The sequence below is a fragment of the Bubalus kerabau genome, chromosome 4, assembly GCF_029407905.1.
Source record: "Bubalus kerabau isolate K-KA32 ecotype Philippines breed swamp buffalo chromosome 4, PCC_UOA_SB_1v2, whole genome shotgun sequence".
In the NCBI taxonomy this organism is placed as follows: Eukaryota; Metazoa; Chordata; class Mammalia; order Artiodactyla; family Bovidae; genus Bubalus; species Bubalus kerabau.
Window position 1 is genome coordinate 142,578,544 of NC_073627.1, and position 25,755 is coordinate 142,604,298.

A 25,755-nucleotide genomic window follows, 5' to 3' on the forward strand; every position below is an offset into this window, starting at 1 on the left:
GCGCAACTCATGAGATTTTAGTTCCCTGCCTGACCAGGGATTGAACCTGGGCCCTTGGCTGTGAGACCTGTGGAGTCCTAAGCACTGGACCAATCAGGGTCCCAACATCAACTTTTTATTACTTCTCAGGCCTTTCACCATCAAAACCTTACCCATTCTAGGCAGAGATCACAAATCAGGATTCTCTTTTTCCTTGAAGTCTTCTGGAGGCCTGCCCTGCCCTCCATCTGCCTGAGCCAGGGGCCCCTTCTGCCCACACCTGCGTCCTGCTTGGGCAGAGCACTGTACTAGCTGTCATGAAATCTGTTCAAATACGTTTCCTGCCCCCAAAGAGCTGACCTGCAGGAGACAAGGTCGAAACCACGTGGAAAAGGCAAAAAAGCCGAAGCCATGGGGAACTTAAAAAGATTTAATGTTAAATCAGAATTTAAGACAAGAGAAGAGTTTATGCCGCTGTACATGACTGTGAAGAGAAGTGAATGGACAGGAATTGCTCTGATGTTTCAGAGGAAGAGCACCTTAGGCTGAGGGCGAGGGAAGGGTTTAAGGAGGAGTCACTGTTTGAGCTGAATCTGGAAAAACAGCCAGGATTAGGGAGAAGCTGCTGGGAGGGGGGGGTGTGGACCAGGCTGAAAGGAAGCAGCACCCCATCCCTCAGGGCACTGGAGCTCCTGGAGAGCAGGTCTTGGTCCTGCTCACCTCTGCACCCCCAAGGTGGGAGCACAGAGCCTCTAACACCAGAGGCCAGGGCAGCATTCAGTGCTTTTTGCATCTCTCCTGGATGGGGGACTACCAGTCCCTCTCGCCACTTCGCCCACCCACCCCCTTCCTGTTTTCTGTGCTTTTCCACGTCCCCACCCTGGGAAGCAGCGGAACCAACACAAGAGGGCACTGTGCCCCTTCAGTGCGGTCTCTTCATCCTGTGAAGCCCCCTCTCCTGCTCAGTGCTGCCGCCCTATGACCCTCAGGCAGTGCCGCACCTTCGCTGGGCCCCATTTAAAAGCCTTGACGCTGCAGCGAAGAGCATACTGAGGTCAAGGCCCACATCCTGGCACAGGGGTGGGGACAGAGCCTCAGCCCTGGGCGCACAGTCTCTTCTCTGGACTTTTAGGAGCAACCTGAGAAGGAACAAAAGGCCCAGGCCAAGCTGACAAGTAGCTGGATTTCCTGGGTTCATTCGGTGTCCCCTCTGAGCTGACCCCCAGTTCTCCTCTGGTCAGGTCCAGGGGACTGCACGGGCCACCATGGCCCCTGTCCCAGTGCTGGGGCATCAGACAGGAAATCAGGACGGGGATTTGTTGGGGACAAGTCAGCATGCTCGGGCCAGCAAGCCCTCTTTGGAGGGTCTATCCACAGTGAGGGTGGTCATGCCTCTGACATCTTGCTCCAGAGGTCTGTCCATCTAGCTTGCTCCTAGGCTGGAGGTCACACAGTCCACCTCTCACTTCGGGCCTCCACAGCCTGGACCAGGCCTTCGCCCAGGATGGCAAAGTCCTCCAGGATAGCTTCGACATTGGGCACCATCACTGGCTCCCCGCCTTGAGACACCACTATGCGTCCCTTTGTGTTGGAGACCTGGGGGAGCCAGAGACATATGGATTGAAGTGTCATGAGAGGCATACACAGAGACACCAAGACAGACACGCTTCACACCTGACACAGGGTCACCTGTGGAGCCACACACAGGCACACACGCCCACACGGAACACACGTGCACACTCACGAAGAGACAACTGTCACCGGCCAGCTCACCTTGAAGGGCTGGGGCTGGAAGCTGGTGGGCTTCCAGAGGACACCGATCACCTCTCCGCCATGCTGGTCATAGAAGAAAAGAGCCAGGTGTCCGAAGGCCTCCTAGGAAAGGGCAGGACAGGAAAAAGACTACAGGTGGGAACCTGATAGCCAACGCCACGGCCCCAACTCACCTGGAAGCCTCCCCCCCAGGGCCAGCCAGCCCTCAAGGACCTACCCTGAGCTGTGCCAGGTAGAGCTGAGGCGGATCATAGCCCAGCACGGGCATAAGGGAGGAGGGCCCTGGCTCACTGAGCAGGCCCCGGCAGAAGGAGGCAGCCGGCGAGTCCACGGCCTGGCGGTGCCGGGGGATGTGGCGGGGAGCCAGGCGGATCAGCACATCGTACATGTCCAATGGTGGCCGGAACACAGTCTGAAGAAGGGCAGGGAGGGCTCAGCAGTGCCCATTGGGGAGCTGGAAACTGGACCACAAACCCCTCCACAGGCCACTCTGCTTCCTTCTTTCCCTTAGGTCTGACCCCCCATTAGGGCCCATATGCTCATTTCAAGGTGGGAACACCAGGGCCTAGATGGTGGCAGCTTGGGTTCCACAGGAGGATTGTGGGCTACAAGAGCAAAGCTGCGGCCACAGTTCTCCAGCCTCCATAGCCAGGCACTGTGGAAGCTATGGTGCCTTCTCTGAATTCAGTCTCACCGAACAAGGGCCCGAGAACTCTGGGCTTCCATGGCTCAAAGGCAGAGCCCCATGAGCCCCCAGAGTCAGTCTGGGTTAGGGGCTTACCCTGATGTCTCCAGGCCCCCGGGGATCCATAAGCTGCTTCTCTAGGACAGGCAAGGCCTCAGCTGCCAGGATCACCAGCTGGTGGAGGATCTGGGGAGGTACACACAGGTCATGCAGGTCAGACCTGACCATGGGCCTCTCTTAGCTCAGGCTGGGCCTACTTTTTCCTTGAAGGAGAAAACTACACATTTGGGAGCAGGACTGCAATGAAACCTGGGGCGAGGGTCCGTCTTGTGTCCACACGGAGCTTTTGCGATCTTGGGGGGTAACAATGACCATGACGGGGAGCTTTGCCCGGGTTGCCAGGAAGACACTGCGGATCTCCGCCTGCTCTTCCGCTGTGAATTAGAGGGGGTCCTGGGTCAGCTGACCCCTCTCCCCAGACACCCCCTACTGCTCCAAGTCCTCCCACTGTGCCTACCACAGGGAGTCTCCAACATCCCCCGCATGGCGTAAGTGATGAAAGGGACACCGCATCTGCCTCAATCGGGCAGGGTGGTAAACTCCCAGCCTGGGCCCAGAAGCAGAATTTTCCACTGCCTGGAATCCTGGTCTGGTTTCCGGGCCTGCACAAGCTGAGGCCTGCCCCTGGCCCCCCTCCTCCCCTGGGCTCCCACACACCTGGGGAATTAGAAAGCGGACACCCTCCTCTCTGCTGGGACCAGGAGCTCCTCACGTTACAAACAGAAGTCATCACTCACACTCTGAGGCCTGGGCGCCTACCCCCACCTGCACAGTTCCCTGCTCCCCCACCTTAAGACTTCTGACCTGGGCTGCAGAGTCCCTCTCCTCTCCTCTTCCCTCCACAGTCCCCTAGGTAGCCTGCTCACTGCCCCCAGTGGGTTCTGTTTCTGATCGTCACGTGGGCAAACCACATCTCTACTGTCTCAGAGCTCCCTGAAGGCTGGATCTGGTCCTCTTCCTCCTTAACATTTCCCCACCCCTAGGCAGCCAGAATCAGGAGTAGACATCCCGAGTTGGGTAAGCAGAGAGAAACCCTTGCCTGCCCGCCTCTGCAACCCACAAGGGGTAGTTCTTCCGGTAGTCTGACTTTCATCGTACCACTTACCAGTGAGCTCATTGTTAAGATTGACAATTAGGGGGTTGTTCTTCCAATCGAAGGTTGATATCAGGAAAAGGAACCGAAGGAAGCCCACCTGGGGGGAGCTGAGAGGAAGGAGTGAGCAAAGTGTCAGGGGCCCAGCCACAGTGCCCAGCCCCCCACAGTCTGGGGAGCCTAGAGCCCTTAGTCTGGACTGCAGGGGATGGGGGTGTCTTAGAACCCCTTCGGCCCCTAGTTTCGGCCACCTCTCCCATGTGGACTGAAGCAGGAAGGATGGCAGCTGACCCCAGGGGAACTTCCTGGCTAGGGGAAACGTGGAGGGCATCACCTGGGAGGGGTGAAGGGCTCAGGGTGCAGGAAAAGGGCAGCAGCCACCAGGTCCAGGCTCTCATCGGTGAGCTCCCCACCCAGGAGCTGGGCACGCACCCACCGCTTGGCCAGCCGAGCCACACCTGAAAAGGCTGGGTGCTGCTGCTGGAGCCTGTGGGAAGAAGACGGTAGAGGCAGTGAGGCGCAGGCACCTAGGCCCAAGGACAGACTTTCAGCCTGACTGCAACTGTTCACTCAACTTTCACCCAACACTGGCCTCTGTGTTAATGTGCTATATGATGATACACGTATGATCTCATGTCTTCCTAACTAATATCCCAAGAGGTTGTTCCTAGCATGATTACCATTTTACAGATAAGAAAAATCAGGTGTGTGTGTGTGGGGGGGGATTTGGGCTCAAGGGACAAAGCCAGATAAGTGGCAGGGCCAGAATCCTAGCACTTCTAGCGCTTGCCTGACTCCAGCCCAGCACTCATATCCCTAACTGGCCTAACTCTCCAGACAGATGGCCAGGAGAGCAGGATGGGACTGGGAGAGGGTCTATGAGAGCCTGTGCAGGTGGGCCTACCCATGCAAGGCGCTGGTGAGCAGGGGCAACTGCCTCGTGTCCCTCTCGAGGCGGAGGGAGGTGGGGGTGTCCCTCAGCGAGATCATCCCCTCGGGGCTCCGCATCTCTTTCAGGATCTGCGGCTCCCGCTGGTAGGCCACACGGATCCGGAACACAAACCCATCCTGTTGGAAGAGGGGAGGGGATGGGAGATGGGGCACCCTGACACCCCTGTCCCTTCCTCCCCCCGTATCCCTGCCCAGTGCCCGCCTAACCTTGAGGACGTCGGTGTGTGTGGCTGTGGCGCGGCATGGCAGCCCATGCTGCTGAGTCAGCAGCTCTGCCAGGCGCAGCTGGAAGGCAGCACGGACCCTGCGAATGGCCTCGGCATCCTGGGGCCACTGCCCACTGCCCTCCAGGTGACACACCACTGTGGAGAAGAGGTAGAGGCCTCAGTCTACGGCCAGGGGTAGACAGCAGTCCCTTTCAGCCCCTTGCAAGAGTTCCCTCACCAGTCATGGGCTCCACATAGGCTGGGCAGGGCTTGTCAGGCCGGGGCAACAGTGAGGCCCGCTCTCGCAGCTGCTCATAGAAGGAGTGGGCTGGACGGACTGGGGTTGGCGGGAACACCTGTGGGAGAAGGGAGGCTAAGGAAGAGGACGGGGAGCTGGAAGAGAGAGTACTAGGTGAGTGAGGCAGAGTGGGGTGTCACCCAGTGGAAAGGGCTCCCTGCTCCTGACCTCAGTATAGCGCAGCACAGGGTGAGCTCCCTGCACAGCAGACACGGTCAGTGGAAGACCATCCAGGCCCCACAGCAGGCGGCTGAGGTCATCGTAGCAACGCACTGCAGCTGCCAGGGCCTCCTCACCGGTGCTGGAGGTCTGAGGGGAGAAGAGACAATCAGGAGGGCAGGGCCTTACAGGAGAGCTGGACCAACTGGGATACAGCCTTGGCTCAGGCTGCTGCTGCAGAGCCAGAGGGCCCCCTGCTGGACACTCAGGGAAGTGCAGCCTGGCTAAGGTGGTGGGGCCTGTCCAGCCCCATTCCAGCCCTCCCCAAATCCAGCCACACAGGCTACTTGCCCAACCGTCCCTAGCCTTGACCCCAGCCCTGAACCAGGGCCCTCACCTCTTTCAGGCCTTGGATCAATGCGTCCAGGAGGCCCCCCGTATAGTGGACACAGGTATCTGGAATGTCAGCGTGGCTGGAAAAGGGGCACAGAGAGCGTGAGCACTGGGGGCCAGGGAGAGAGCTGCTAGACATGAGCAGCTCACCCCAAAAGCTTGGGCCAGAGCCTCCTAAAAGGCTCCGCAGCCCATGCCCGCCTCCTGGCATTCAGATGCTAACACTCACAGTGCCAAGAGATGAGTGACCACTTGGTGGGGAATGAGACGCTTCTGGGCCATAGAGGCAGCCTCCCAGACCACAGCTTCCCGGATGGCTCCATCCTGGAAACGCCGAAGCTCGGAGCGAGAGCCCCAGAACTGGCGGAAGTCGGCAGCCTAGGGAGAAGACGATGGTGGGAGAGATCAACAAGGAAGGGGTTCTGTCAGAAATCTCCCGACAGGCCTCGAGTCAGGTGGCAAGAGGATAGTCCACCCCACTCCTGCCAGTACACACGCTGAGCTTCCCAAGACAGGGCAAAATCACCCCTGAGACCCCCAGCTGCTCACCTCAGGCTGGTCAGCCTCAGGACCCAGCTCAAGAACACTGGTCAGCCCCTCAGGCCGGAGGAGCAATCCCAGGGTCAGGACGCCCGGATCTCTGTGCTTCGGTGGCTCCTGGCTGATGTCCCACTGCAGGGTGTAGAGAGGCTGAGCTCAGTCCAAGTGCCCCCCAGCTAGGTCAGGAAACCCCCTTTCTAGTTAGAGGGATGGGGTGTCTTGTGTATCCCCTGGGCCCCAGGGTCCTCCTCTCTCAGTCCCACAAACTCCCCAACCCACCCCACCTCACCTCTGAGACTGGGGGCCGAGAGTGGGCCAGCAGCTGTAGCCGGGACCCCAGGCCCTGCTCCAGGAGGGTGGTGAGTGGGCCCAAAGCCGCTGAGACATAGTCCCCACCGAGATCCTGTAGCTCTGGCCACAGCTTCAGCCGGTGACACGCTGCCTGCAGGCGACTCAGTGGACGGAGGCTGGGGGGTGGGGGGGCAGGGAGGGACAAAGGTGGGGGGCATCAAGTACTGCTGGCCCCAGGTATCACCCCCGCCATCACTAGGGAGATCGATCAGAGTACCAGTCTGAAGATCTCGGCCCCCTCACTAGTCCTGAGGCAACAGGACTCACTGACATATCACCCTGAAACTCACTGCACAATGTGGTCAAAAGCCCGGATCATGGGTTTGGGAGTCATCAAGAGCAGCTGGAACCCATCGTCAGCTTTGCTGTCCAGCAGTGCCATAGACAGCCGAGCCTCGTGCTGCACCTGGGGTCACGGAGCAAGCAAGGAACCCGCCATGTGAGACCACCAGCACTGCTCTCTCCCCTGCTGGACCCAGGGCCCAGACACAGCGACATGCTCTAGAGAGGAGTTGCTGGTGTCCAGGTGCTGGCAGAAGGGACAGGGGCTGGGCTGGGACACTGGGGGAACTCAGGACAGTGGGAGACAACTGGTACCTGGTGGTAAGTGGAGGCAGTGATATCAGCACAGAGGTTGAGACGGCCCGAGGAGTCCAGGAAGACAACAGGGAAGGCCTGGTGGAAGTCAGCCAGGGCCGGCTGGGAGAGGGAGAGAGAAGCCAGTGAGGGCTGGGCCTTAACTTCAGGGCTCCGGGCGTAGACTTCTGTGTGTGTGCTAAGTCGCTTCAGTCATGTCTGACTCTTTGTGATCCTGTGGACTAGCCCACCAGGCTCCTCTGTCCACGGGATTCTCCAGGCAAGAATACTGGAGTGGGTTGCCATGGCCTCCTCCAGGGGATCTTCTAGACCCAGGGATCGAACCCTCGTCTCATGTTTCCTGTATTGGCAGGTGGGTTCTTTACCACTAGTGCCACCTGGGAAGACCAGACTCAGCACCGCCCTACTCACCAGGGAGGGATCTGAGCTGAAGCATAAACTGATCCCATTGACGGTCAGATCTGTACTGGCTGAAATGAACCAGAGAAGGTGGTTGTGTCAGAAGGAATCCCCCTTTCTAAGGACCCAGTCCCCATGACACCCACCCTCCAGACAGGTGACTGCAACTGTCTGCCTCTGAGGTTCGCTTTACTCCTCTGTCTGAGGACAATAAAGCAAATGATCCCTGATAGGGATGATCAGGACCCTTGGCCTTTCCGAGTCCAGCTGCCTCACCCAGAAACTGCAGGGTGCTTCTCAGCACCTGGTAGCCGCTCATGGTGGTGTGGATCTTGCGTGTGGACACGAGGAAGGCCACCACCATGGAGACAAGGAACCCGCTGAATCCTCCCAGGCCCTGAGGGAGAAACAGATGGAGAGGCCGATGCTCAGAGCCAGCCCACCACCCAGCGAGGCCCAGGGAAACCGGGCCACTTCCAGCTCACCTTGTCCAGTTCCCGCTGCCGCAGCCAGACCTTCAGAAGTGCCACCCCATCCTTCAGTCCTGAGGCTGAGCCCAGCACAGCTGACAGCAGCTGCACGTGGGATTCAAGGGCTGTGTCCTGCAGGAGCCATGTGTTATAGTGGGGGGTGGGGGGTTCTGGGCTACCTGCGGGAGGAAAGGGGAAGCCGTGAGAGGAGAGGGCCCCATAATACCCTTTCCTCCAACCCAGCCTTGACATCACTATCTACTCACCATCCCCAGAAGGACTTTGCCCTTGGTACCAGGCAGAGCGCACATTGCTCTTGGACGGCAGGAGGCGGCACAGGCGGAAGAAGTCAGGTGGAGGGCAGGGATGCAGACGAACGGTGACCAAACGCTCATCCTTCCCTAGGGGAAGACAGGTGATGCTGAGACCCTGCAGCCACCCTGGAGTCAGAGAAGCCCCTGCACTACCCTCCCAACATAAGGGCCCCATGCCTGCCCACCTCAGAATTTGAGGTCCCAATACCTTTCCCCTGAGACTTGAGGCCCAGGTCTTCTCTCACCATGGACTTAAGGCCCCTGTGCCTCCCCTACCAGATGTGTCCATCACCCCGTACTGTGCCTTCCACCCAGTGTGTGCCTCCTACCGTGAGGCCGCAGCAGCAGCGAGGGTTTCAGGTGGCAGCCGTTGGTGTAGGAAAAGCGAACACTGCCGAAAAGTGGGTCCTTGGCCAGGTGGTGAGCCAAGTAGGCCAGGTAGAGGGCACGCTTGCGGAAGTAGCGCTGGTTCAGCCCATCCTTGTCCTGTAGGATCTCCTGGAGGCAGTCAGGAGAAGAGAGAGAGACGGCCAAGTTGCTTAATTGTTGATGGAGGACTTGGGGGCCAAGATGAAGCCAAAGTGAGAGCAAAGCTTGGCAACCCCATCTGCTGGCGAGGATGCCAAAGTCAAGGCCAGTAACACCATATCTTGGATGAGGAAGGCAAAGTGCTGCTCCTTCAGGACAACTGCAGTGGTCTGTTCTTTGGATTCAAAATTCAGATTTCAATCCTCTGGCAAGTGGGAGGTGGGAAAAAGAATGGGATCCAGGATTTGTAGGTGGTGAAATGGCAGATCTCTCCATCCCAAACTCTGGATCTTACCCTGGGTATGGTCAGTGCCACATCCACATTGATGTCCGGCCGGATGCAGGTGCCCAGAAGGTAACTTCCCACAACAGTGACCTGGGCTGGGGGCAGGAAATGGAAATGGCCCTTCACAGTATAGGGTACTTGGTGGATAGGGACTTGAACCCCATCTGGGAGCCATGCCTGGTTGGTCAGCTGCGGGGACAGAGACAGTGACACATATTTGATTACCTTCCTAACATGTCCCCTTAATGTCTAGTAGACATCTCAAATTCAACACGTCAAAACGTCTGAAACCAAGATCCTGATCTTCCTATAAATATGTCTTCCCCATTAAGGCAACTCCATACTAGCTGCTCAAGCTAAAAATGTTTAAATCACCTTGACTCATCTCTGTTAAGAACTCCCATTTTGGGACTTCCCTGATGGTCCAGTGGCTAAGATTCTGCACTCCCAATGCAGGGGGTGTGGGTTCAATCCCTGGTCAGGGAACTAGATCTCACATGCTGTGACTAAGAGTGAGCATGCCACAACTAAGACCCAGTGCAGCCAAATAAATAAATACAGGTTAAGAGGGAACAAACACCCATTCCACTTTCAAAAGGTATCCAGACACTGATCACTTCTCTACTCTATCCTAATCTGAGCTATTTTTCAGTGGATCACTGCACAACAGGTTCCTGATTTCATCTTTGTTTCCCTCCATTCTACTTTTAATAGTCTGGGTGAACTTCTTAAAACTGAAGTTAGATTACAGAATCACTTTACAGAACAACAACAAAACAAAACAAAAATGCTGTAGTTATCCCCATCTCACTCAAAGCGTTAATCCCTCAGTTGTATCCAACTCTTGGCAACCTGTGGACTGTAGCCCTGCCAGGCCCCTTTGTCCATGGAATCCTCCAGGCAAGAATACTGGAGTGAGTTGCCATTGCGTTCTCCAGGCAACCTTCCTGATGCAGGGATCAAACTCAGGTCTCCTGCATTGCAGGCAGATTTTTTACTGTTTGAACCACCAGGGAAGCCCCAAAGCAACAGCTCAAAGTCCTTGTTCTGGTGCACAAGGACCTGCATGATATACCCACTTCCTCCATTACTTTCTAAACTGACCTCCTTCTATCTTCCCTTCACTCATTCCAAAGAAGTACCAGACCTATTCTTGCCTTTGAGCCTCTGTGTTGGCTGTTTCCCCTTCCTGGAATGTTCTTTTTCCCTTAAATATCTACATGGCTGACTCACTTTCTTTACACAAATGTCACTTTAGTAAGGCCTACCTCAACCACCCTATTTAAAGTTGCCAACCACTCTCATCCTCTAATATTCCAATGATCCCCTTAATGTGTCCTTCCTTTTTCCATAGTGCTTACCACCACTTTCTAACACTGCCATACAGTTTACTTGTCATGTTCATTATATTACTGTCCATATTCCAACACTAGAACACAGGCTGCTTTGTTCACTGATGTATCCTAAGAACCCCTGGAGGAGGGCATGGCAACCCACTCCAGTATTCTAGCCTGGAGAATCCCCATGGACAGAGGAGCTTGGTAGGCTACAGTCCATGGGGTTGCAAAGATTCGGACACGACTGAGCGACTAAGCACAACACATCTAAAGAACACAACTACTGCAGGGCACATAAGTGTTTGCTGAATGAACAAATAAGTGTGCTCCCAGCTGAGTCTCCTGGCAGTGAGAATGAGCTCCCTAGCACCCCATCCCCTTCAAAGAATAGCAAGGTCCCTGAGGACCTTTTCTGGGCTTTCCAGTTCCCGCCACTACTTGACTTACCTCTGTCTCAGGGGTTGAGGGCACCCTCATGATCCGCTGGTTGGCCTCCCGTAGGAAAGTGTCAATCCGCTCTTTCTTCTTCTCTGACAGCCTCACTTCCTTTAGTAACTCCTCTACCTGTAAGATGGTGCAGGAGAGAGTACTACTTCAACCTCAGGGTCTCAGCCCATCCCTCTAACCCAAGCCTCAGTCACCCAACAGTACCTGTAAACGAAGCAAGCTGGAATGGAACAGACTCTCAGTCTCCCGAAGGCGACTGAGCTCCTCATTGGTAGGTTCCTTGTACAGTTCTGCCCGGCTGAGCTTCACGGGCTGCAGGAGGCCCTCCCCCGGAGACCCAACCATCTTACGTTTCTTTAAGGATTCCTTCTTCCCCTCTTTGCCTGTGCCTTCCAGAGCTGACTCCATCACCTGTGGCCAATGAGAGGGAGAGGCCAGGGTGACATCACAGACATCCAGCATCCACCGCCTGACGTGCCACAAGGACCAGATGCAGGTAAAGGCTTCACCTGCTTCTGGTCTCTCTTGAACAAGAATCAGATTGTGTAAAACTCAGAATAATTTTTAGTTAAAAGAACTTACTGAGCTCTAGACTGAAAACTCCTTGAGTTGAGGGTTCCCATCTATCTAACAGCACAAGCATGTAGCTCTGCTTGGAGTCAGTAGGGGTAGCAGCTGAATGGGCCCTGGAAGCAATGCCTGAGCTCCTTGTACTTCCAAGTAACAAGACCTTCTCTTCTGCTGAGTTAGTTCTGGAACGTCGCAAATGCCATCTCCACTCTTGCTCTATCCAAATCCTGCCAGGTTACACACACGCACCCCATGCCCCAGCAAGCCCTGACTATAGGCTATATCAGTATACATTAAGTGCTCAGTGATGGAGCCTACTGGCTCTGAAGGATATACTCAATAAATCATTCAATCCTTATAATAATCCTAACAGAAAACAAACACCTGAACTAAGCTCCGTTGAACTCGTGGTTCCAGTTGGTATGATTAAACTGTGAGCAGGCTTCAAACCCTGGTCTGCGGGATCCCAAACCTCTACCCTGCAGCCCTGGGCTCCGCCCCCCTCCATGGTTCCACAGCCGGAAGAGCCTTACTGTAGCGCACCAGGACTGCCACCACGTGGGGAGCACAAAACTAGACACAGGAGGGGAGAAAATCCTGCACAAGGTCCAGAAGGACTCAGGGAAAAGACCCAAGCCGCAGAAGGGAATGGAGCGGGTCTATTCAATTTCAAGGTGTAGAGCTAACGAACAGAGACCGTCCACAGGCTTTACTACTTTGCAAGTAAAGCCAAGTTCTATCTCCCTTAGCAAGACCTGTCTCGGGATCCTAAGCTGGAAACATCTGGGGAAATGAAGCTCTTCCCTAAAGGGGCCACTCTCGTGCCCCTCGCTAGCAAGCTGTTAGGTTCTGCTGTCTCCGGCACGCTGCGCATCCCTTCCTCCCAGGCCGCTCGCCCACCTCCGGCTCCCCAGCAGTTCCGCGATGCTCCGCTCTCGCAGCTGCAGGGCCCATCCCTCACGTATTGCTCTCGCACTTTGGGTTTAAAGTCCACTCGCTCTGAAGAGATTCTACCCACGTTGGCAGAAATGCCCAAACCGCGGCAGAAATGCGGGTACCGGCGTTAATGAGCCTCATGGCAAAGAACCCCGCCCAGTGCCAGAGCCATTGGGTGAGTGCCCGACGAGTCGCTCGCCATTGGTTTCTGTCACTCTCCAGGACCGCCCATCACGGGGGTGGGGCCAAACAGAGTTCTCCGATTTACGGCCTCTTTGCGACGCCAGACCGGAAGCTTGCCGGCAACTTGGCGGTTGCCTCCGTTTCCTCACTTCCCCCTCTTAGAACACCAGGGAAAGGGTGGGGTTGGCTTGGGCCTTCTGGGGAGGGTTTGTTTACGTAAGTGATTCCTCTTCTTGCTTTATCAATTAACCAGTCTCCTCAGTTCTACTTCCAAAATATGTCTGGAGTTTATTCATTTTGTGTGTGTGTGTGTGTGTGTGTGTGTGTTAAGTCACTTCAGTCTTGTCCCATTCTTTGCGACCCTACTGACTGTAGCCTGCCAGACTCCTGTGTCACTGGGATTCTCTGGGCAAGAATACTGGAATGGGTTGCCATGCCCACCTCCAGGGGATCTTCCTGTCTCAGGGATCAAACCTGCCTCTCCTAGGTTTCCTGCCCGTTGGTAGCCTGGTTCTTGACCACTAGCACCACCTGGGAAGCCCCAGGACTATCTCTTCAGTTCACTTCAGTTCAGTTCAGTCCAGTTCAGTCGCTCAGTCGTGTCCGACTCTGCGACCATGGATTGGAGCACGCCAGGCTTCCCTGTCCTTTGCTGCTGCTGCTGCTAAGTCGCTTCAGTCGTGTCCGACTCTGTGCGACCCCATAGACGGCAGCTCACCAGGCTCCCCCGTCCCTGGAATTCTCCAGGCAAGAACACTGGAGTGGGTTGCCATTTCCTTCTCCAATGCATGAAAGTGAAAGGTGAAAGTGAAGTCGCTCAGTCGTGTCCGACTCTTAGCGACCCCATGGACTGCAGCCTACCAGGCTCCTCCGTCCATGGGATTTTCCAGGTAAGATTACTGGAGTGGGTTGCCATTGCCTTCTCCTCCCTGTCCTTTATGTGGTCATAATTAAATTATAAAATTCAAGAACTGTAACTTTCATTCAATCATTCAATACTATCATATAAAGTCCATATTCATCCAGCAATCCCACTGCTGGGCATACACACTGAGGAAACCAGAAGGGAAAGAGACACGTGTACCCCAATGTTCATTGCAGCACTGTTTATAATAGCCAGGACATGGAAGCAACCTAGATGCCCATCAGCAGATGAATGGATAATAAAGCTGTGGTACATATACACAATGGAGTATTACTCAGCCATTAAAAAGAATACATTTGAATCAGTTCTAACAAGGTGGATGAAACTGGAGCCTATTATACAGAGTGAAGTAAGCCAGAAAGAAAAACACCAATACAGTATACTAACGCATATATATGGTATTTAGAAAGATGGTAACAATAACCCTGTGTACAAGACAGCAAAAGAGACACTGATGTATAGATCAGTCTTATGGACTCTGTGGGAGAGGGAGAGGGTGGGGAGATTTGGGAGAATGGCATTGAAACATGTATAATATCATGTATGAAACGAGTCGCCAGTCCAGGTTCGATGCAGGATACTGGATGCTTGGGGCTGGTGCACTAGGACAACCCAGAGGGAGGGTATGGGGAGGGAGGAGGGAAGAGGGTTCAGGATGGGGAACACAGGTATACCTGTGGCGGATTCATTTCGATATTTGGCAAAACTAATACAACATTGTAAAGTTTAAAAATAAAATAAAATTTAAAAAAAATTTTAGAATAAAAAAAAAGTCCATATTCAGATTTTGCCAATTATCTCAATAATACCCCTTACATAGTAGCGTTTTATTTCCTGGCTCAAGATCAGGCATCTTTTTAGGCATCATCTTTCTTTTCCCTCTCAGTCTGAATTAATCTGGAACATATTCTCTCCCTTTTTTGTTTTTTGTTGCGTGTGTGTATGTGTTGGCTTTGGTTTTGCCATGCTGTGCAGCGTGTGGGATCTTAGTTCTCTCATCAGGGATGGTACCCTTGCCCCGTGCATTGGAAGTGCAGAATCTTAACTGCTGGACTGCCAGGGAAGTCCATTTCCCCCCTCCAACAACAGTTTTGAAGAATATAGCATAGTTTCATTCAATAGCTTTTTCTTTAAATCTTGTTTATTGAAGCATGCAGTGGTAAAGACTCTGCCTGCCAGGGCAGAAGACATAAGAGATCTGGGTTCAATCCCTGTGTCAGGAAGATCCCCTGGAGTAGGAAATGGCAACCCCCTTCAGTATTCTTGCCTGGAAAATTCCATGGACAGAGGTGCCTGGCGGGCTACAATCCATGTGGTCGCAGAGTCAGACACCACTGAGCACCTGTGCACAACACACGTATGGAAAAACTCACATATCTCAAGGATACACCTTGGATAGTCACAAACTAAACATACATATGTACTCACAGAAAAAAAAAAAAAAAAAGCAGGGACTTCCCTCGTTGTCCAGTGGTTAAGAATCTGCTTGCCAATTCAGGGGACACAGGTTCATTTCCTGGTCCAGGAAGATGCCACACGCCACGGAGCCACTAAGCATGTGCACCCTAACTACTGAGCTCAAATTCCGGAACTCGCGAGCCACAACTATATGAAGCCTACATGTCCTAGAGCCAGTATTCCACAACCAGAGAAGCCACCAAAATGAGAAGTCCACGCACCACAATGAAGAACAGACCCTACTCACTGCAACAAGAGAAAGCCCAGGAGCAGTAACGACGACCCAGTGAGGCCAAAAATAAACACAAAAATAAATTTTAATTTAAGAGAAAACAACATTTTCTGCACCTTTCCAATCTCCCCTCATGCTGCCTTTTAGTCATCACCCCAGAAAAATAACCACTGTCCTGACTTCTAATAGCATAGGTTAGCTTATGCAACGCTTTTAAAGGAATTTTCACAAAAGTGGTCTTGTACTTCTTCAATATATTTTCACATGCTTGCCAGAATGAGTATTCTGCAACTGAAACCCTATCATGTCATGCTCCTTTTAAAAACTCATCAGTGGCTGGCTACCTTGCACTTAGAATGAAATACAGACTTCTACAAGGCCATGATCAATATATTCCCTCGCTGCTGCTGCTGCTGCTGCTGCTGCTGTTAAGTCGCTTCAGTCGTGTCCGACTCTGTGTGACCCCATAGACGGCAGCCTGCCAGGCTCCGTCATCCCTGGGATTCTCCAGGCAAGAACACTGGAGTGGGTTGCCATTTCCTTCTCCAATGCATGAAAGTGAAAGGTGAAAGTGAAGTCGCTCAGTCGTGTCCGACTCTTAGCGACCCCATGGACTGCAGCCTACCAGGCTCCTCTGTCCATGGGATTTTCCAGGCAAGAGTACTGGAGTGGGGTGCCATTGCCTTCTCCGCCTCACTTGCTAGCCCATCTTTTTTCTCAATATTCTACCGCTTCATCACTGAGCTCCAGCAATATCCACCTTCTTTCAATTCCTTGGTTGTATCAAGTTCTCTCTTATCTCAGAGACTTGAGCCAAGCTGTTTGCTCTGCCTGGAATGCGTCTCTGAAAAATTTTCCCTTTCATCCCCCAGCTTTCAGTGTAAATAACATGTCTATACTTAGGCCTTCACTGATCACCCAACCTGAAATATGTTTTCCCTTATCTCTTCACCCCATTGATTCCCTTTTTTAGCACTTTAAAAAATGATTTTTTGTTGTTTATCAATTGTCTATCTCTCCATCCTTGACTGTAAGTCTGTGAAAACAAGGATCAGGTGTACATGTCCAATACCCAGTACACTGTACATCCTCAGTAAGTGTTTACTGACTGAATGATGTGACCACTGTCAAACTTCCAACCTTGTCTGTCATCATTGTCTCCTTCAAACATTAAGGCCCAGCTATACTAACATACTTGGGAGTTTCCCTACTCTATCTTGCTTTCTTGTCCTGGGCTTTTGAGCTTACCACCTTCTTTGCTACCAATGTTTTGATATTTTTTTCACAGCCTTATTGAGATAAAATTGACATATAACTGTTTAAGTTGTACAACGTGATGACTTGTTGCACACATATTGCAAAATGGTTACCTCAGTAAGATTAGTTAACACATTTAACATATCCTTCACCTCACCTAATTACCATTTGTTGTTTTGATGAGAACATTTAAGATCTACTCTTATAGCTATTTTCAAGTATTCAGTTCAGTTCAGTTGCTCAGTCATGTCCGACTCTTTGCAACCCCATGGACTGCAGCACGCCAGGCCTTCCTGTCCATCACCAACTCCCAAAGTTTACTCAAACTCATGTCCATTGAGTCAGTGATGCCATCCAACCATCTCATCCTCTGTCGTCCCCTTCTCCTGCCACCCTCAATCTTTCCCAGCATCAGGGTCTTTTCAAATGAGTTAGTTCTTTGCATCAGGTGGCCAAAGTATTGGAGTTTCAGCTTCAGCATCAGTCCTTCCAATGAATATTCAGGACCGATTTCCTTTAGGATGGACTGGTTGGATCTTCTTGCTATCCAAGGGTCTTCTCTAACACCACAGTTCAAAAGCATCAGTGCTTCGGTGCTGAGCTTTCTTTATAGTCCAACTCTCACATCCATACATGACTACTAGAAAAACCACAGCTTTGACTAGATGGACCTTTGTTGGCAAAGTAATGTCTCTGCTTTTTAATATGCTGTCTACAATACAATATTTTAAACTATAGTCATCATGCTGTACACTAGATCCCTAGAACTTATTCCTCTATAACTGGAAGCTGGTACCCTTTAACCAATATCTCATTTCCCCTACCCGCCAGGGCCTGGCAAACACCAATCTACTTTCTGTTTCGGAGTCTGACTTTTCTGGATTCTGCATGTCAGTGAGATACTACAGTGTTTGTTTCTTTTTGACCAGGCCACGCAGCTTACAGGATCTCAGTTCCCTGATCAGAGATTGAGCCCAGGCCATGGCAGTGAAAGTTTGGATCCTAACCGCTAAGTCATCAGGGACTCCCAGACACTACAGTATTTGTCTTTCTCTGATTTATTTCACTCAGCATAATTCCCTCAGTGTTCATCCATGTTGTCCCAAATGGCAAAATTTCCTTCTTTATAGTTGAAGAGTATTTTGATTGTTCAGTAAGGTTTCCTGGAGGAGATGGGACTGGTGCTGAGTCCAGAAGTATGATTTGAGTTTGAACTGATCAAGGGAGGATATGCCATCCTGGCAGTCTGAGGAAGACCAAAAGGGCCAGAGATTAGTCAACTTTTCATTTCACAACATCAAGGCCTGTGCTATGTCAAGGATAAAGATAAATAAGACATAATGATCACAAGCCAGAAATCTGGAATAATGCTCTTGCCTTTACATTTCACAGGCTGATGATCCCTGTATTAATTTAACCATAACCTCAGAGAAGTTTCTTCTGACCCTGTCTCCATTTAAAATTGCATCCACCCCGGTGGTTTCAGTCTTGGCTGTCCACTTTAATCACCTTCATTAGTACTCACCAAAACTTGCAATAATCTTATTTGTCTACTAATTACTTGCTTTTGTCAGTTTCTGTCTCAACCATTAGAATATAAACTCCTTGAGGTCAGAACCCAGTCATTTCTGTCTCATTCACTACTGTATCCTTGGCATTAAGCACAGGGCCTGCCATATAGCAGGCATTCAATAAATATTTGTTGAATGAGTGAATGACTTTTTAAAAATATAAATACAAATTTTATTATTTCCTCAATGTGGGAAGTATCTAAATCACAGAATTGAGGAAAATCAAATTTGTTTTACAAATCTTTGTCAAAGATCAACCAAAGTCATGTTTATAAAATGAGCAATTTTAAATTAGAAGCCAATGTATAATGTTTGTCTTTCAGAGAAGCCCTGGATATATAATAATTTTTAGCTACTTTTTCTTTTATTAACAATGTTTGGGCAAAATAATTTTATCTTTTTTTTAATGCTATTTTTAAAGAAATGACAGAGGTAAGAAAATATCCTATACTCTTGAAAATATTGTTAGCATGGTCTTGTTTAGTTGCTAAGTCATATCTGACTCTTTTGCACCCCATGGCCTATATCCCACCAGGCTCCCCTGTCCATGGGATTTCCCACGCAAGAATACGGGAGTGGATTGCCATTTCCTCCTCCATGAATGTCTCTTTCTTAGGAGCACCTTAGAGGCTGAGAGAAAGACATAAACAAACAGTTGCAGTAGAGCATATATGTACAGATTGCTGTGGGCACATTAGACTAGGAACAGCACGGTGGTTACAAGCAGTCACACCAAAGTGGGATGGCCAAGGTTCAACTTCAGGTTCTACCAGTCACTCACTGGGTAATCTTTAAAACTGTTCACCTCACATTAGGACTTGAACCCATGTACCAGGGCTCAAACATGGCCAGACCCCACAGTCTTCCTACTGATATCACACACCTGATTTCAGGACTTAATGAAGCTCATCGCAGAAAGAATTATGAGTGAAAAAGTGATAGGTAAGAAGTGGATTTACTTAGAGAGAGAAACACACTCTACAGACAGAGGGTAGACCATTTCAAAATGTGAGACTGGCCTCAAAATATGATGCGGTTAGCTTTCATAATCTGGGTAATTTCATAGGCTAATGAGCAGGAGGATTATCCCAACTATTTTAGGGAAGGTGCAAAGATTTCCAGGAATTGGTCCACCATACACTTTTTGGTCTTTAATGGTCAGCCTAAGTTTCGTGGCACCCATGGGAGTGTCATTTAGCTTGCAGATGTGTTACAATGAGTATATACTGAGGCTCAACGTCTAGTGGAACTTGACTCATCCACTATGTTGGACCCATTTGGTTCTAGTCAGTTTATATCATGTCCTTGGGCTACATCCTTCTTTTAAAGTTTGTGCCTTGCCCCCCTCTCTCCTGTTTCACCTTGAGTAATTTTCTTAACATCCCTAAGCCTTGGATATTTCTCTGTGCATTAGTTGCTCCCTCAGTCAGATCTGACTCACTGTGACCCCACAGATGGTAGCCTGCCAGGCTCCTCTGTCCATGGGATTCTCCAGGCAATAATACTGGAATGGGTTGCCATTCCCTTCTCCAGAGGATCTTCCCAACCCAGGAACTGAACCCAGGTCTCCCGCATTGCAGGAAGATTCTTTACTGTCTGAGCCACCAGGGAAACCCTAGATATTTCTAGTAATGATTATGTCATGGATTTTTGTCAGAATTAAGTGAGATTAACCAATACAGAATGAAGCAGGGCAAAGACTAATAGAGTTTTGCCAAGAAAATGCACTGGTCATAACAAACACCCTCTTCCAACAACACGAGAGAAGACTCTATACATGGACATCACCAGATGGTCAACACCGAAATCAGACTGATTATATTCTTTGCAGCCAAAGATGGAGAAGCTCTATACAGTCAGCAAAAACAAGACCAGGAGCTGACTGTGGCTCAGACCATGAACTCTTTATTGCCAAATTCAGACTTAAATTGAAGAAAGTAGGGAAAACCACTAGACCATTCAGGTATGACCTAAATCAAATCCCTTATGATTATACAGTGGAAGTGAGAAATAGATTTAAGGGCCTAGATCTGATAGATAGAGTGCCTGATGAACTATGGAATGAGGTTCGTGACATTGTACAGGAGACAGGGATCAAGACCATTCCCGTAGAAAATAAATGCAAAAAAGCAAAATGGCTGTCTGGGGAGGCCTTACAAATAGCTATGAAAAGAAGAGAAGCAAAAAGCAAAGGAGAAAAGGAAAGATATAAACATCTGAATGTAGAGTTCCAAAAAATAGCAAGAAGAGATAAGAAAGCCTTCTTCAGTGATCAATGCAAAGAAATAGAGGAAAACAACAGACTGGGAAAGACTAGGGATCTCTTCAAGAAAATCAGAGATACCAAAGGAACATTTCATGCAAAGATGAGCTCAATAAAGGACAGAAATGGTATGGACCTAACAGAAGCAGAAGATATTAAGAAGAGATGGCAAGAATACACAGAAGAACTGTACAAAAAAGAGCTTCACGACCCAGATAATCACGATGGTGTGATCACTGACCTAGAGCCAGACATCCTGGAATGTGAAGTCAAGTGGGCCTTAGAAAGCATCACTGTGAAGAAAGCTAGTGGAGGTGATGGAATTCCAGTTGAGCTATTCCAAATCCTGAAAGATGATGCTGTGAAAGTGCTGCACTCAATATGCCAGCAAATTTGGAAAACTCAGCAGTGGCCACAGGACTGGAAAAGATCAGTTTGCATTCCAATCCCAAAGAAAGGCAATGCCAAAGAATGCTCAAACTACTGTAAAATTGCACTCATCTCACACGCTAGTAAAGTAATGCTCAAAATTCTCCAAGCCAGGCTTCAGCAATATGTGAACCGTGAATTTCCTGATGTTCAAGCTGGTTTTAGAAAAGGCAGAGGAACCAGAGATCAAATTGCCAACATCCGCTGGATCATAGAAAAAGCAAGAGAGTTCCAGAAAAACATCTATTTCTGCTTTATTGACTATGCCAAAGCCTTTGACTGTGTGGATCACAGTAAACTGTGGAAAATTCTGAAAGAGATGGGAATACCAGACCACCTGATCTGCCTCTTGAGAAATCTGTATGCAGGTCAGGAAGCAACAGTTAGAACTGGACATGGAAAAACAGACTGGTTCCAAACAGGAAAAGGAGTTCGTCAAGGCTGTATATTGTCACCCTGTTTATTTAACTTCTATGCAGAGTACATCATGAGAAACACTGGACTGGAAGAAACACAAGCTGGAATCAAGATTGCCGGGAGAAATATCAATAACCTCAGATATGCAGATGACACCACCCTTATGGCAGAAAGTGAAGAGGAACTAAAAAGCCTCTTGATGAAAGTGAAAGTGGAGAGTGAAAAAGTTGGCTTAAAGCTCAACATTCAGAAAACAAAGATCATGGCATCTGGTCCCACCACTTCATGGGAAATAGATGGGGAAACAGTGGAAACAGTGTCAGACTATTTTTCTGGGCTCCAAAATCACTACAGATGGTGACTGCAGCCATGAAATTAAAAGACGCTTACTCCTTGGAAGGAAAGTTATGACCAACCTAGATAGCATATTCAAAAGCAGAGATATTACTTTGCCAACAAAGGTTCGTCTAGTCAAGGCTATGGTTTTTCCTATGGTCATGTATGGATGTGAGAGTTGGACTGTGAAGAAGGCTGAGCACCAAAGAATTGATGCTTTTGAACTGTGGTGTTGGAGAAGACTCTTGAGAGTCCCTTGGACTGCAAGGAGATCCAACCAGTCCATTCTGAAGGAGATCAGCCCTGGGATTTCTTTGGAAGGAATGATGCTAAAGCTGAAACTCCAGTACTTTGGCCACCTCATGCAAAGAGTTGACTCATTGGAAAAGACTCTGATGCTGGGAGGGATTGGGGGCAGGAGGAGAAGGGGACGACAGAGGATGAGATGGCTGGATGGCATCACTGACTCGATGGACGTGAGTCTGAGTGAACTCCGGGAGTTGGTGATGGACAGGGAGGCCTGGCATGCTGCGATTCATGGGGTCACAAAGAGTCGGACACGACTGAGCGACTGATCTGATCTGACCACATGTGGAGAGCCTGTCATATACTGATGCATAGCAAATCTTAGCTGTTGTTTTTAAAGGAAGATTGTGCCTCCTTAGAAGCACCATTTAAGACTTACATGTATTAACATATGCAAAATGAAACAAAATAGTGGCCTCTTTAAAAAAGTCATTCTAGGGAGTTCCTTGGTGGCCTAATGATTAAGATTCTGGGCTTTCACTGAATGGACCAGGTTCAATCCCTGACCAGGGAAACAATTTCCCCAAAGCCATGCAGTTCAGTTCAGTCACTCAGTCATGTCTGACTTGGCAACCCCATGGACTGCAGCAGGCCAGGCTTCCCTGTCTATCACCACCAACTCCCAGAGCTTACTCAAACTCATGTGTCTATGGCATCACCTAGTACTCTCTAGCCAGGGCTCCTCTAAAGAATCTATTACCTTTCTTACAAAGAGAAAAGATGTGGATAAATAAGAGGGAGGGTCTTTGCTTTAGAAAAGTTAATTTTGACTTTACAGAATAACTTTTTTTTTTTTTGCCACACTGCATGGCACTGCAGCCATGAAAGTCAGTGATGCTGACTTTGAGTCAGTGATGCTATCCAACCATCTCATCCTCTGTCATCCTCTTCTCCTCCCACCTTCAATCTTTCCCACCATCATGGTCTTTTCCAATGAGTCAGGTCTTTGCATCAGGTGGCCAAAGTATTGGAGCAGCACCAGCTTCAGCATCAGTCCTTCTAATGAATATTCAGGACTGATTTCCTTTAGGATTGACTGCTTTGATCTCCTTGCAGTCCAAGGGACTCTCAAGAGTCTTCTCCAACACCACAGTTCAAAAGCATCAATTCTTCGGCACTCAGTGTCTTTATAGTCCAACTCTCACATCCAACATGACTACTGGAAAAACCATAGCCTTGACTAGACGGACCTTTGTTGGCAAAGTAATGTCTCTGATTTTAAATATGCTACCTAGGTTGGTCATAGCTTTTCTTCCAAGGAGCAAGCATCTTTTAATTTCATGGCTGCAGTGCCGTGCAGTGTGGCAAAAAAAAAAAAAAGAAGTTATTCTGTAGAGTCATAATTAACTTTTCTAAAGCAAGGACCCTCCCTCTCATTTATTTCCACATCTTTTCTCTTTGTAAGAAAGGTAATAGATTTTTTTAGAGGAGCCCTGGCTAAAGAGTACTATGCTATGCTATGCTAAGTCACTTCAGTCGTGTCGGACTCTGTGTGACCCTACTAGGTGATGCCATAGACACTAGGGATAAACATCCTGTTTTCTTTGCCACCAGAGGGCACCAGTCAGTCAAGTCAATCTCTACCTGTCATGAAACTAAGAAAGCTCTAAGAAGCTGTTTCTGCCATTCATTATTTGTGCTGTAAAGTAGCCAAACATTATAGTAGCTTGAATACAGTTATGTACAGCTGACAAAAGAAGAGAATTTAAAGACAAAGGAGAAAAGGAAAGATATACCCATTTGAATGCAGAGTTTCAAAGAATAGCAAGGAGAGATAAGAAAGCCTTCCTCAGTGATCAATGCAAAGAAATAGAGGAAAACAATAGAATGGAAAAGACTAGAGATCTCTTCAAGAAAATTAGAACATTTTATGCAAAGGGAACATTATGAAAAAAGGGAACATTTCATGCAAAGATGGGCACAATAAAGGACAGAAATGCTATAGACCTAAGAAACAGAAGATATTAAGAGGTGGGAAGAATGCACAGAAGAACTATACAAAAGAAGATCTTCATGACCCAGATAACCATGATGGTGTGATCATTCATCTAGAGCCAGACATCCTGGAATATGAAGTCAAGTGGGCCTTAGGAAGCATCACTGTGAAGAAAGCTAGTGGAGGTGATGGAATTCCAGTTGAGCTATTCCAAATCCTAAAATATGATGCTGTTAAAGTGCTGCCCTTAATATTCTAGCAAATTTGGAAAACTCAGCAGTGGCCACAGTACTGGAAAAGGTCAGTTTTCATTCCAATCCCAAAGAAAGGCAATGACAAAGAATGCTCAAACTACCGCACAATTGCACTCATCTCATACACTAGCAAAATAACACTCAAAATTCTCCAAGCTAGGCTTTAACAGTATGTGAATCGTGAACTTCCAGATGTTCAAGCTGGATTTGGAAAAGGCAGAGGAACCAGAGATCAAATTGCCAACATCCGCTGGATCATAGAAAAAGCAAGAGAAACATCTGCTTTATTGACTAGGCCAAAGCCTTTGACCGTGTGGATCACAACAAACTGTGGAAAATTCTTCAAGAGGTGGGAATACCAGACTACCTTACCTGCCTCCTGAGAAATCTGTATGCAGGTCAAGAAGCAACAGTTAAAACCGGACAAGGCACAACAGACTGGTTCAAAATCGGGAAAGGAGTACATCAAGGCTGTATACTGTCACCCTGCTTATTTGACTTCTATGCAGAGTACATCATGTGAAATGCTGGGCTGGATGAAGCACAAGCTGGAATCAAGTTTGCCGGGAGAAATATCAATAACCTCAGATACGCAGATGACACCACTCTCATGGCAGAAAGCAAAGAAAAACTAAAGAACCTCTTGAGGAAAGTGAAAAAGGAGCCTGAAAAAGCTGGCTTAAAAGTCAACATTCAGAAAACTAAGATCATGGCATCTGGTCCCATCACTTCATGGTAAATAGATGGGGAAACAATGGGAACAGTGACACACTTTATTTTCTTGGGCTCCAAAATCACTGCAGATGCTGACTGAAGTCATGAAATTAAAAGATGCTTGCTCCTTGGAAGAAAAACGATGGCAAACCTGAATAGCATATTAAAAAGCAGAGACATTACTTTGCCAACAAAGGTCTGTCTAGTCAAAGCCCTGGTTTTTCTAGTAGTCATGTATGGATGTGAGAGTTCAACAATACAGAAGGCTGAGTGCCAAAAAAAATTGATATTTTTGAACTGTGGTGTTGAAAAAGACTCTTGAGAGTCACTTGGACTGCAAGGACATCAAAACAGTCAATCCTAAAGGAAATCAGTACTTTAATTTGGGAAGGACTGATGCTGAAGCTGAAACTCCAATACTTTGGCCACCTGATAAGAAGAACTCACTCATTGGAAAAGAACATGATGCTGGGAAAGATTGAGGGTGGGAAGAAAAGGGGACGACAGAGGATGAGATGGTTGGATGGCATCACTGACTCAATGAACATGAGTTTGAACAAGCTCCGGGAGTTGGTAAGAGACAGAGAAGCCTGGCATGCTGCAGTCCATGGGGTTGCAAAGAGTCAGACACAACTGAGGGACTGAACTGATATAGATATGAGCAAGACCTGTTGTCCTTACAGAACAGGGCAGCTACTACATGTCTGAGAGACCCTATTAGACTACAGAGGTGGAGGATGAGGCTTAATTTGTGATTCATTGTTGTTATTGTTGTTGTTACTGATTATCTTCCTGCCTTTGGCTGTGGGCCCTTGAGAACAACTACTTAGTATCTATTTTGTGTCAGAGAATGTCCTAGTTGCTGAGGATCCAGGGATGAATAAGACACAGTTGCAACCTACTAATAAATGATGTCTCACCTTCTAAGATAAAAAGGCATGATAGAAGTCCTGTGGAATTTGACTTCCTCTGACCTGAGGATGGAGTCTTTAGACAGCTCATTAAGATACTAGGCTGTGAGCTTCCTTGATAGGTATATGTTTATTAGTCACCCATCTTAGGGTCATGGCATTGTGAATACTTAGTATGAGTTTGTGAGTTG

The 25,755-nt window shown here is 49.1% G+C and overlaps 1 protein-coding gene across 2 annotated transcripts in view; it reads right to left on the minus strand.

Annotated features, from left to right (window-relative positions):
- Positions 1 to 389: 389 nt before the first annotated feature.
- The window catches only part of NOL6 (nucleolar protein 6), a 28,425-nt gene continuing 3,059 nt past the window's right edge, over positions 390 to 25,755 (minus strand). Inside the window, exons 1-26 of one of the 2 annotated variants that reach the window (XM_055578836.1) lie at positions 12,337 to 12,547; positions 11,071 to 11,277; positions 10,867 to 10,983; positions 9,092 to 9,271; positions 8,598 to 8,766; positions 8,221 to 8,355; positions 7,970 to 8,133; positions 7,761 to 7,881; positions 7,497 to 7,555; positions 7,086 to 7,187; positions 6,779 to 6,894; positions 6,427 to 6,604; positions 6,147 to 6,269; positions 5,827 to 5,975; positions 5,602 to 5,677; positions 5,214 to 5,354; positions 4,986 to 5,103; positions 4,749 to 4,903; positions 4,495 to 4,658; positions 3,925 to 4,077; positions 3,603 to 3,700; positions 2,747 to 2,871; positions 2,534 to 2,623; positions 1,970 to 2,164; positions 1,753 to 1,854; positions 390 to 1,575 (exon numbers count right to left, since the gene is read on the minus strand). In XM_055578836.1, coding sequence (XP_055434811.1) covers positions 1,426 to 1,575; positions 1,753 to 1,854; positions 1,970 to 2,164; positions 2,534 to 2,623; positions 2,747 to 2,871; positions 3,603 to 3,700; positions 3,925 to 4,077; positions 4,495 to 4,658; positions 4,749 to 4,903; positions 4,986 to 5,103; positions 5,214 to 5,354; positions 5,602 to 5,677; positions 5,827 to 5,975; positions 6,147 to 6,269; positions 6,427 to 6,604; positions 6,779 to 6,894; positions 7,086 to 7,187; positions 7,497 to 7,555; positions 7,761 to 7,881; positions 7,970 to 8,133; positions 8,221 to 8,355; positions 8,598 to 8,766; positions 9,092 to 9,271; positions 10,867 to 10,983; positions 11,071 to 11,277; positions 12,337 to 12,390 — 3,441 coding nt within the window. In that variant the 5' untranslated portion in view covers positions 12,391 to 12,547 and the 3' untranslated portion in view covers positions 390 to 1,425. Of the gene's footprint in view, positions 1,576 to 1,752; positions 1,855 to 1,969; positions 2,165 to 2,533; positions 2,624 to 2,746; positions 2,872 to 3,602; positions 3,701 to 3,924; positions 4,078 to 4,494; positions 4,659 to 4,748; positions 4,904 to 4,985; positions 5,104 to 5,213; positions 5,355 to 5,601; positions 5,678 to 5,826; positions 5,976 to 6,146; positions 6,270 to 6,426; positions 6,605 to 6,778; positions 6,895 to 7,085; positions 7,188 to 7,496; positions 7,556 to 7,760; positions 7,882 to 7,969; positions 8,134 to 8,220; positions 8,356 to 8,597; positions 8,767 to 9,091; positions 9,272 to 10,866; positions 10,984 to 11,070; positions 11,278 to 12,336; positions 12,548 to 25,755 lie in introns of those variants that run through there. The other variant, XM_055578837.1, reaches the window with a different exon arrangement.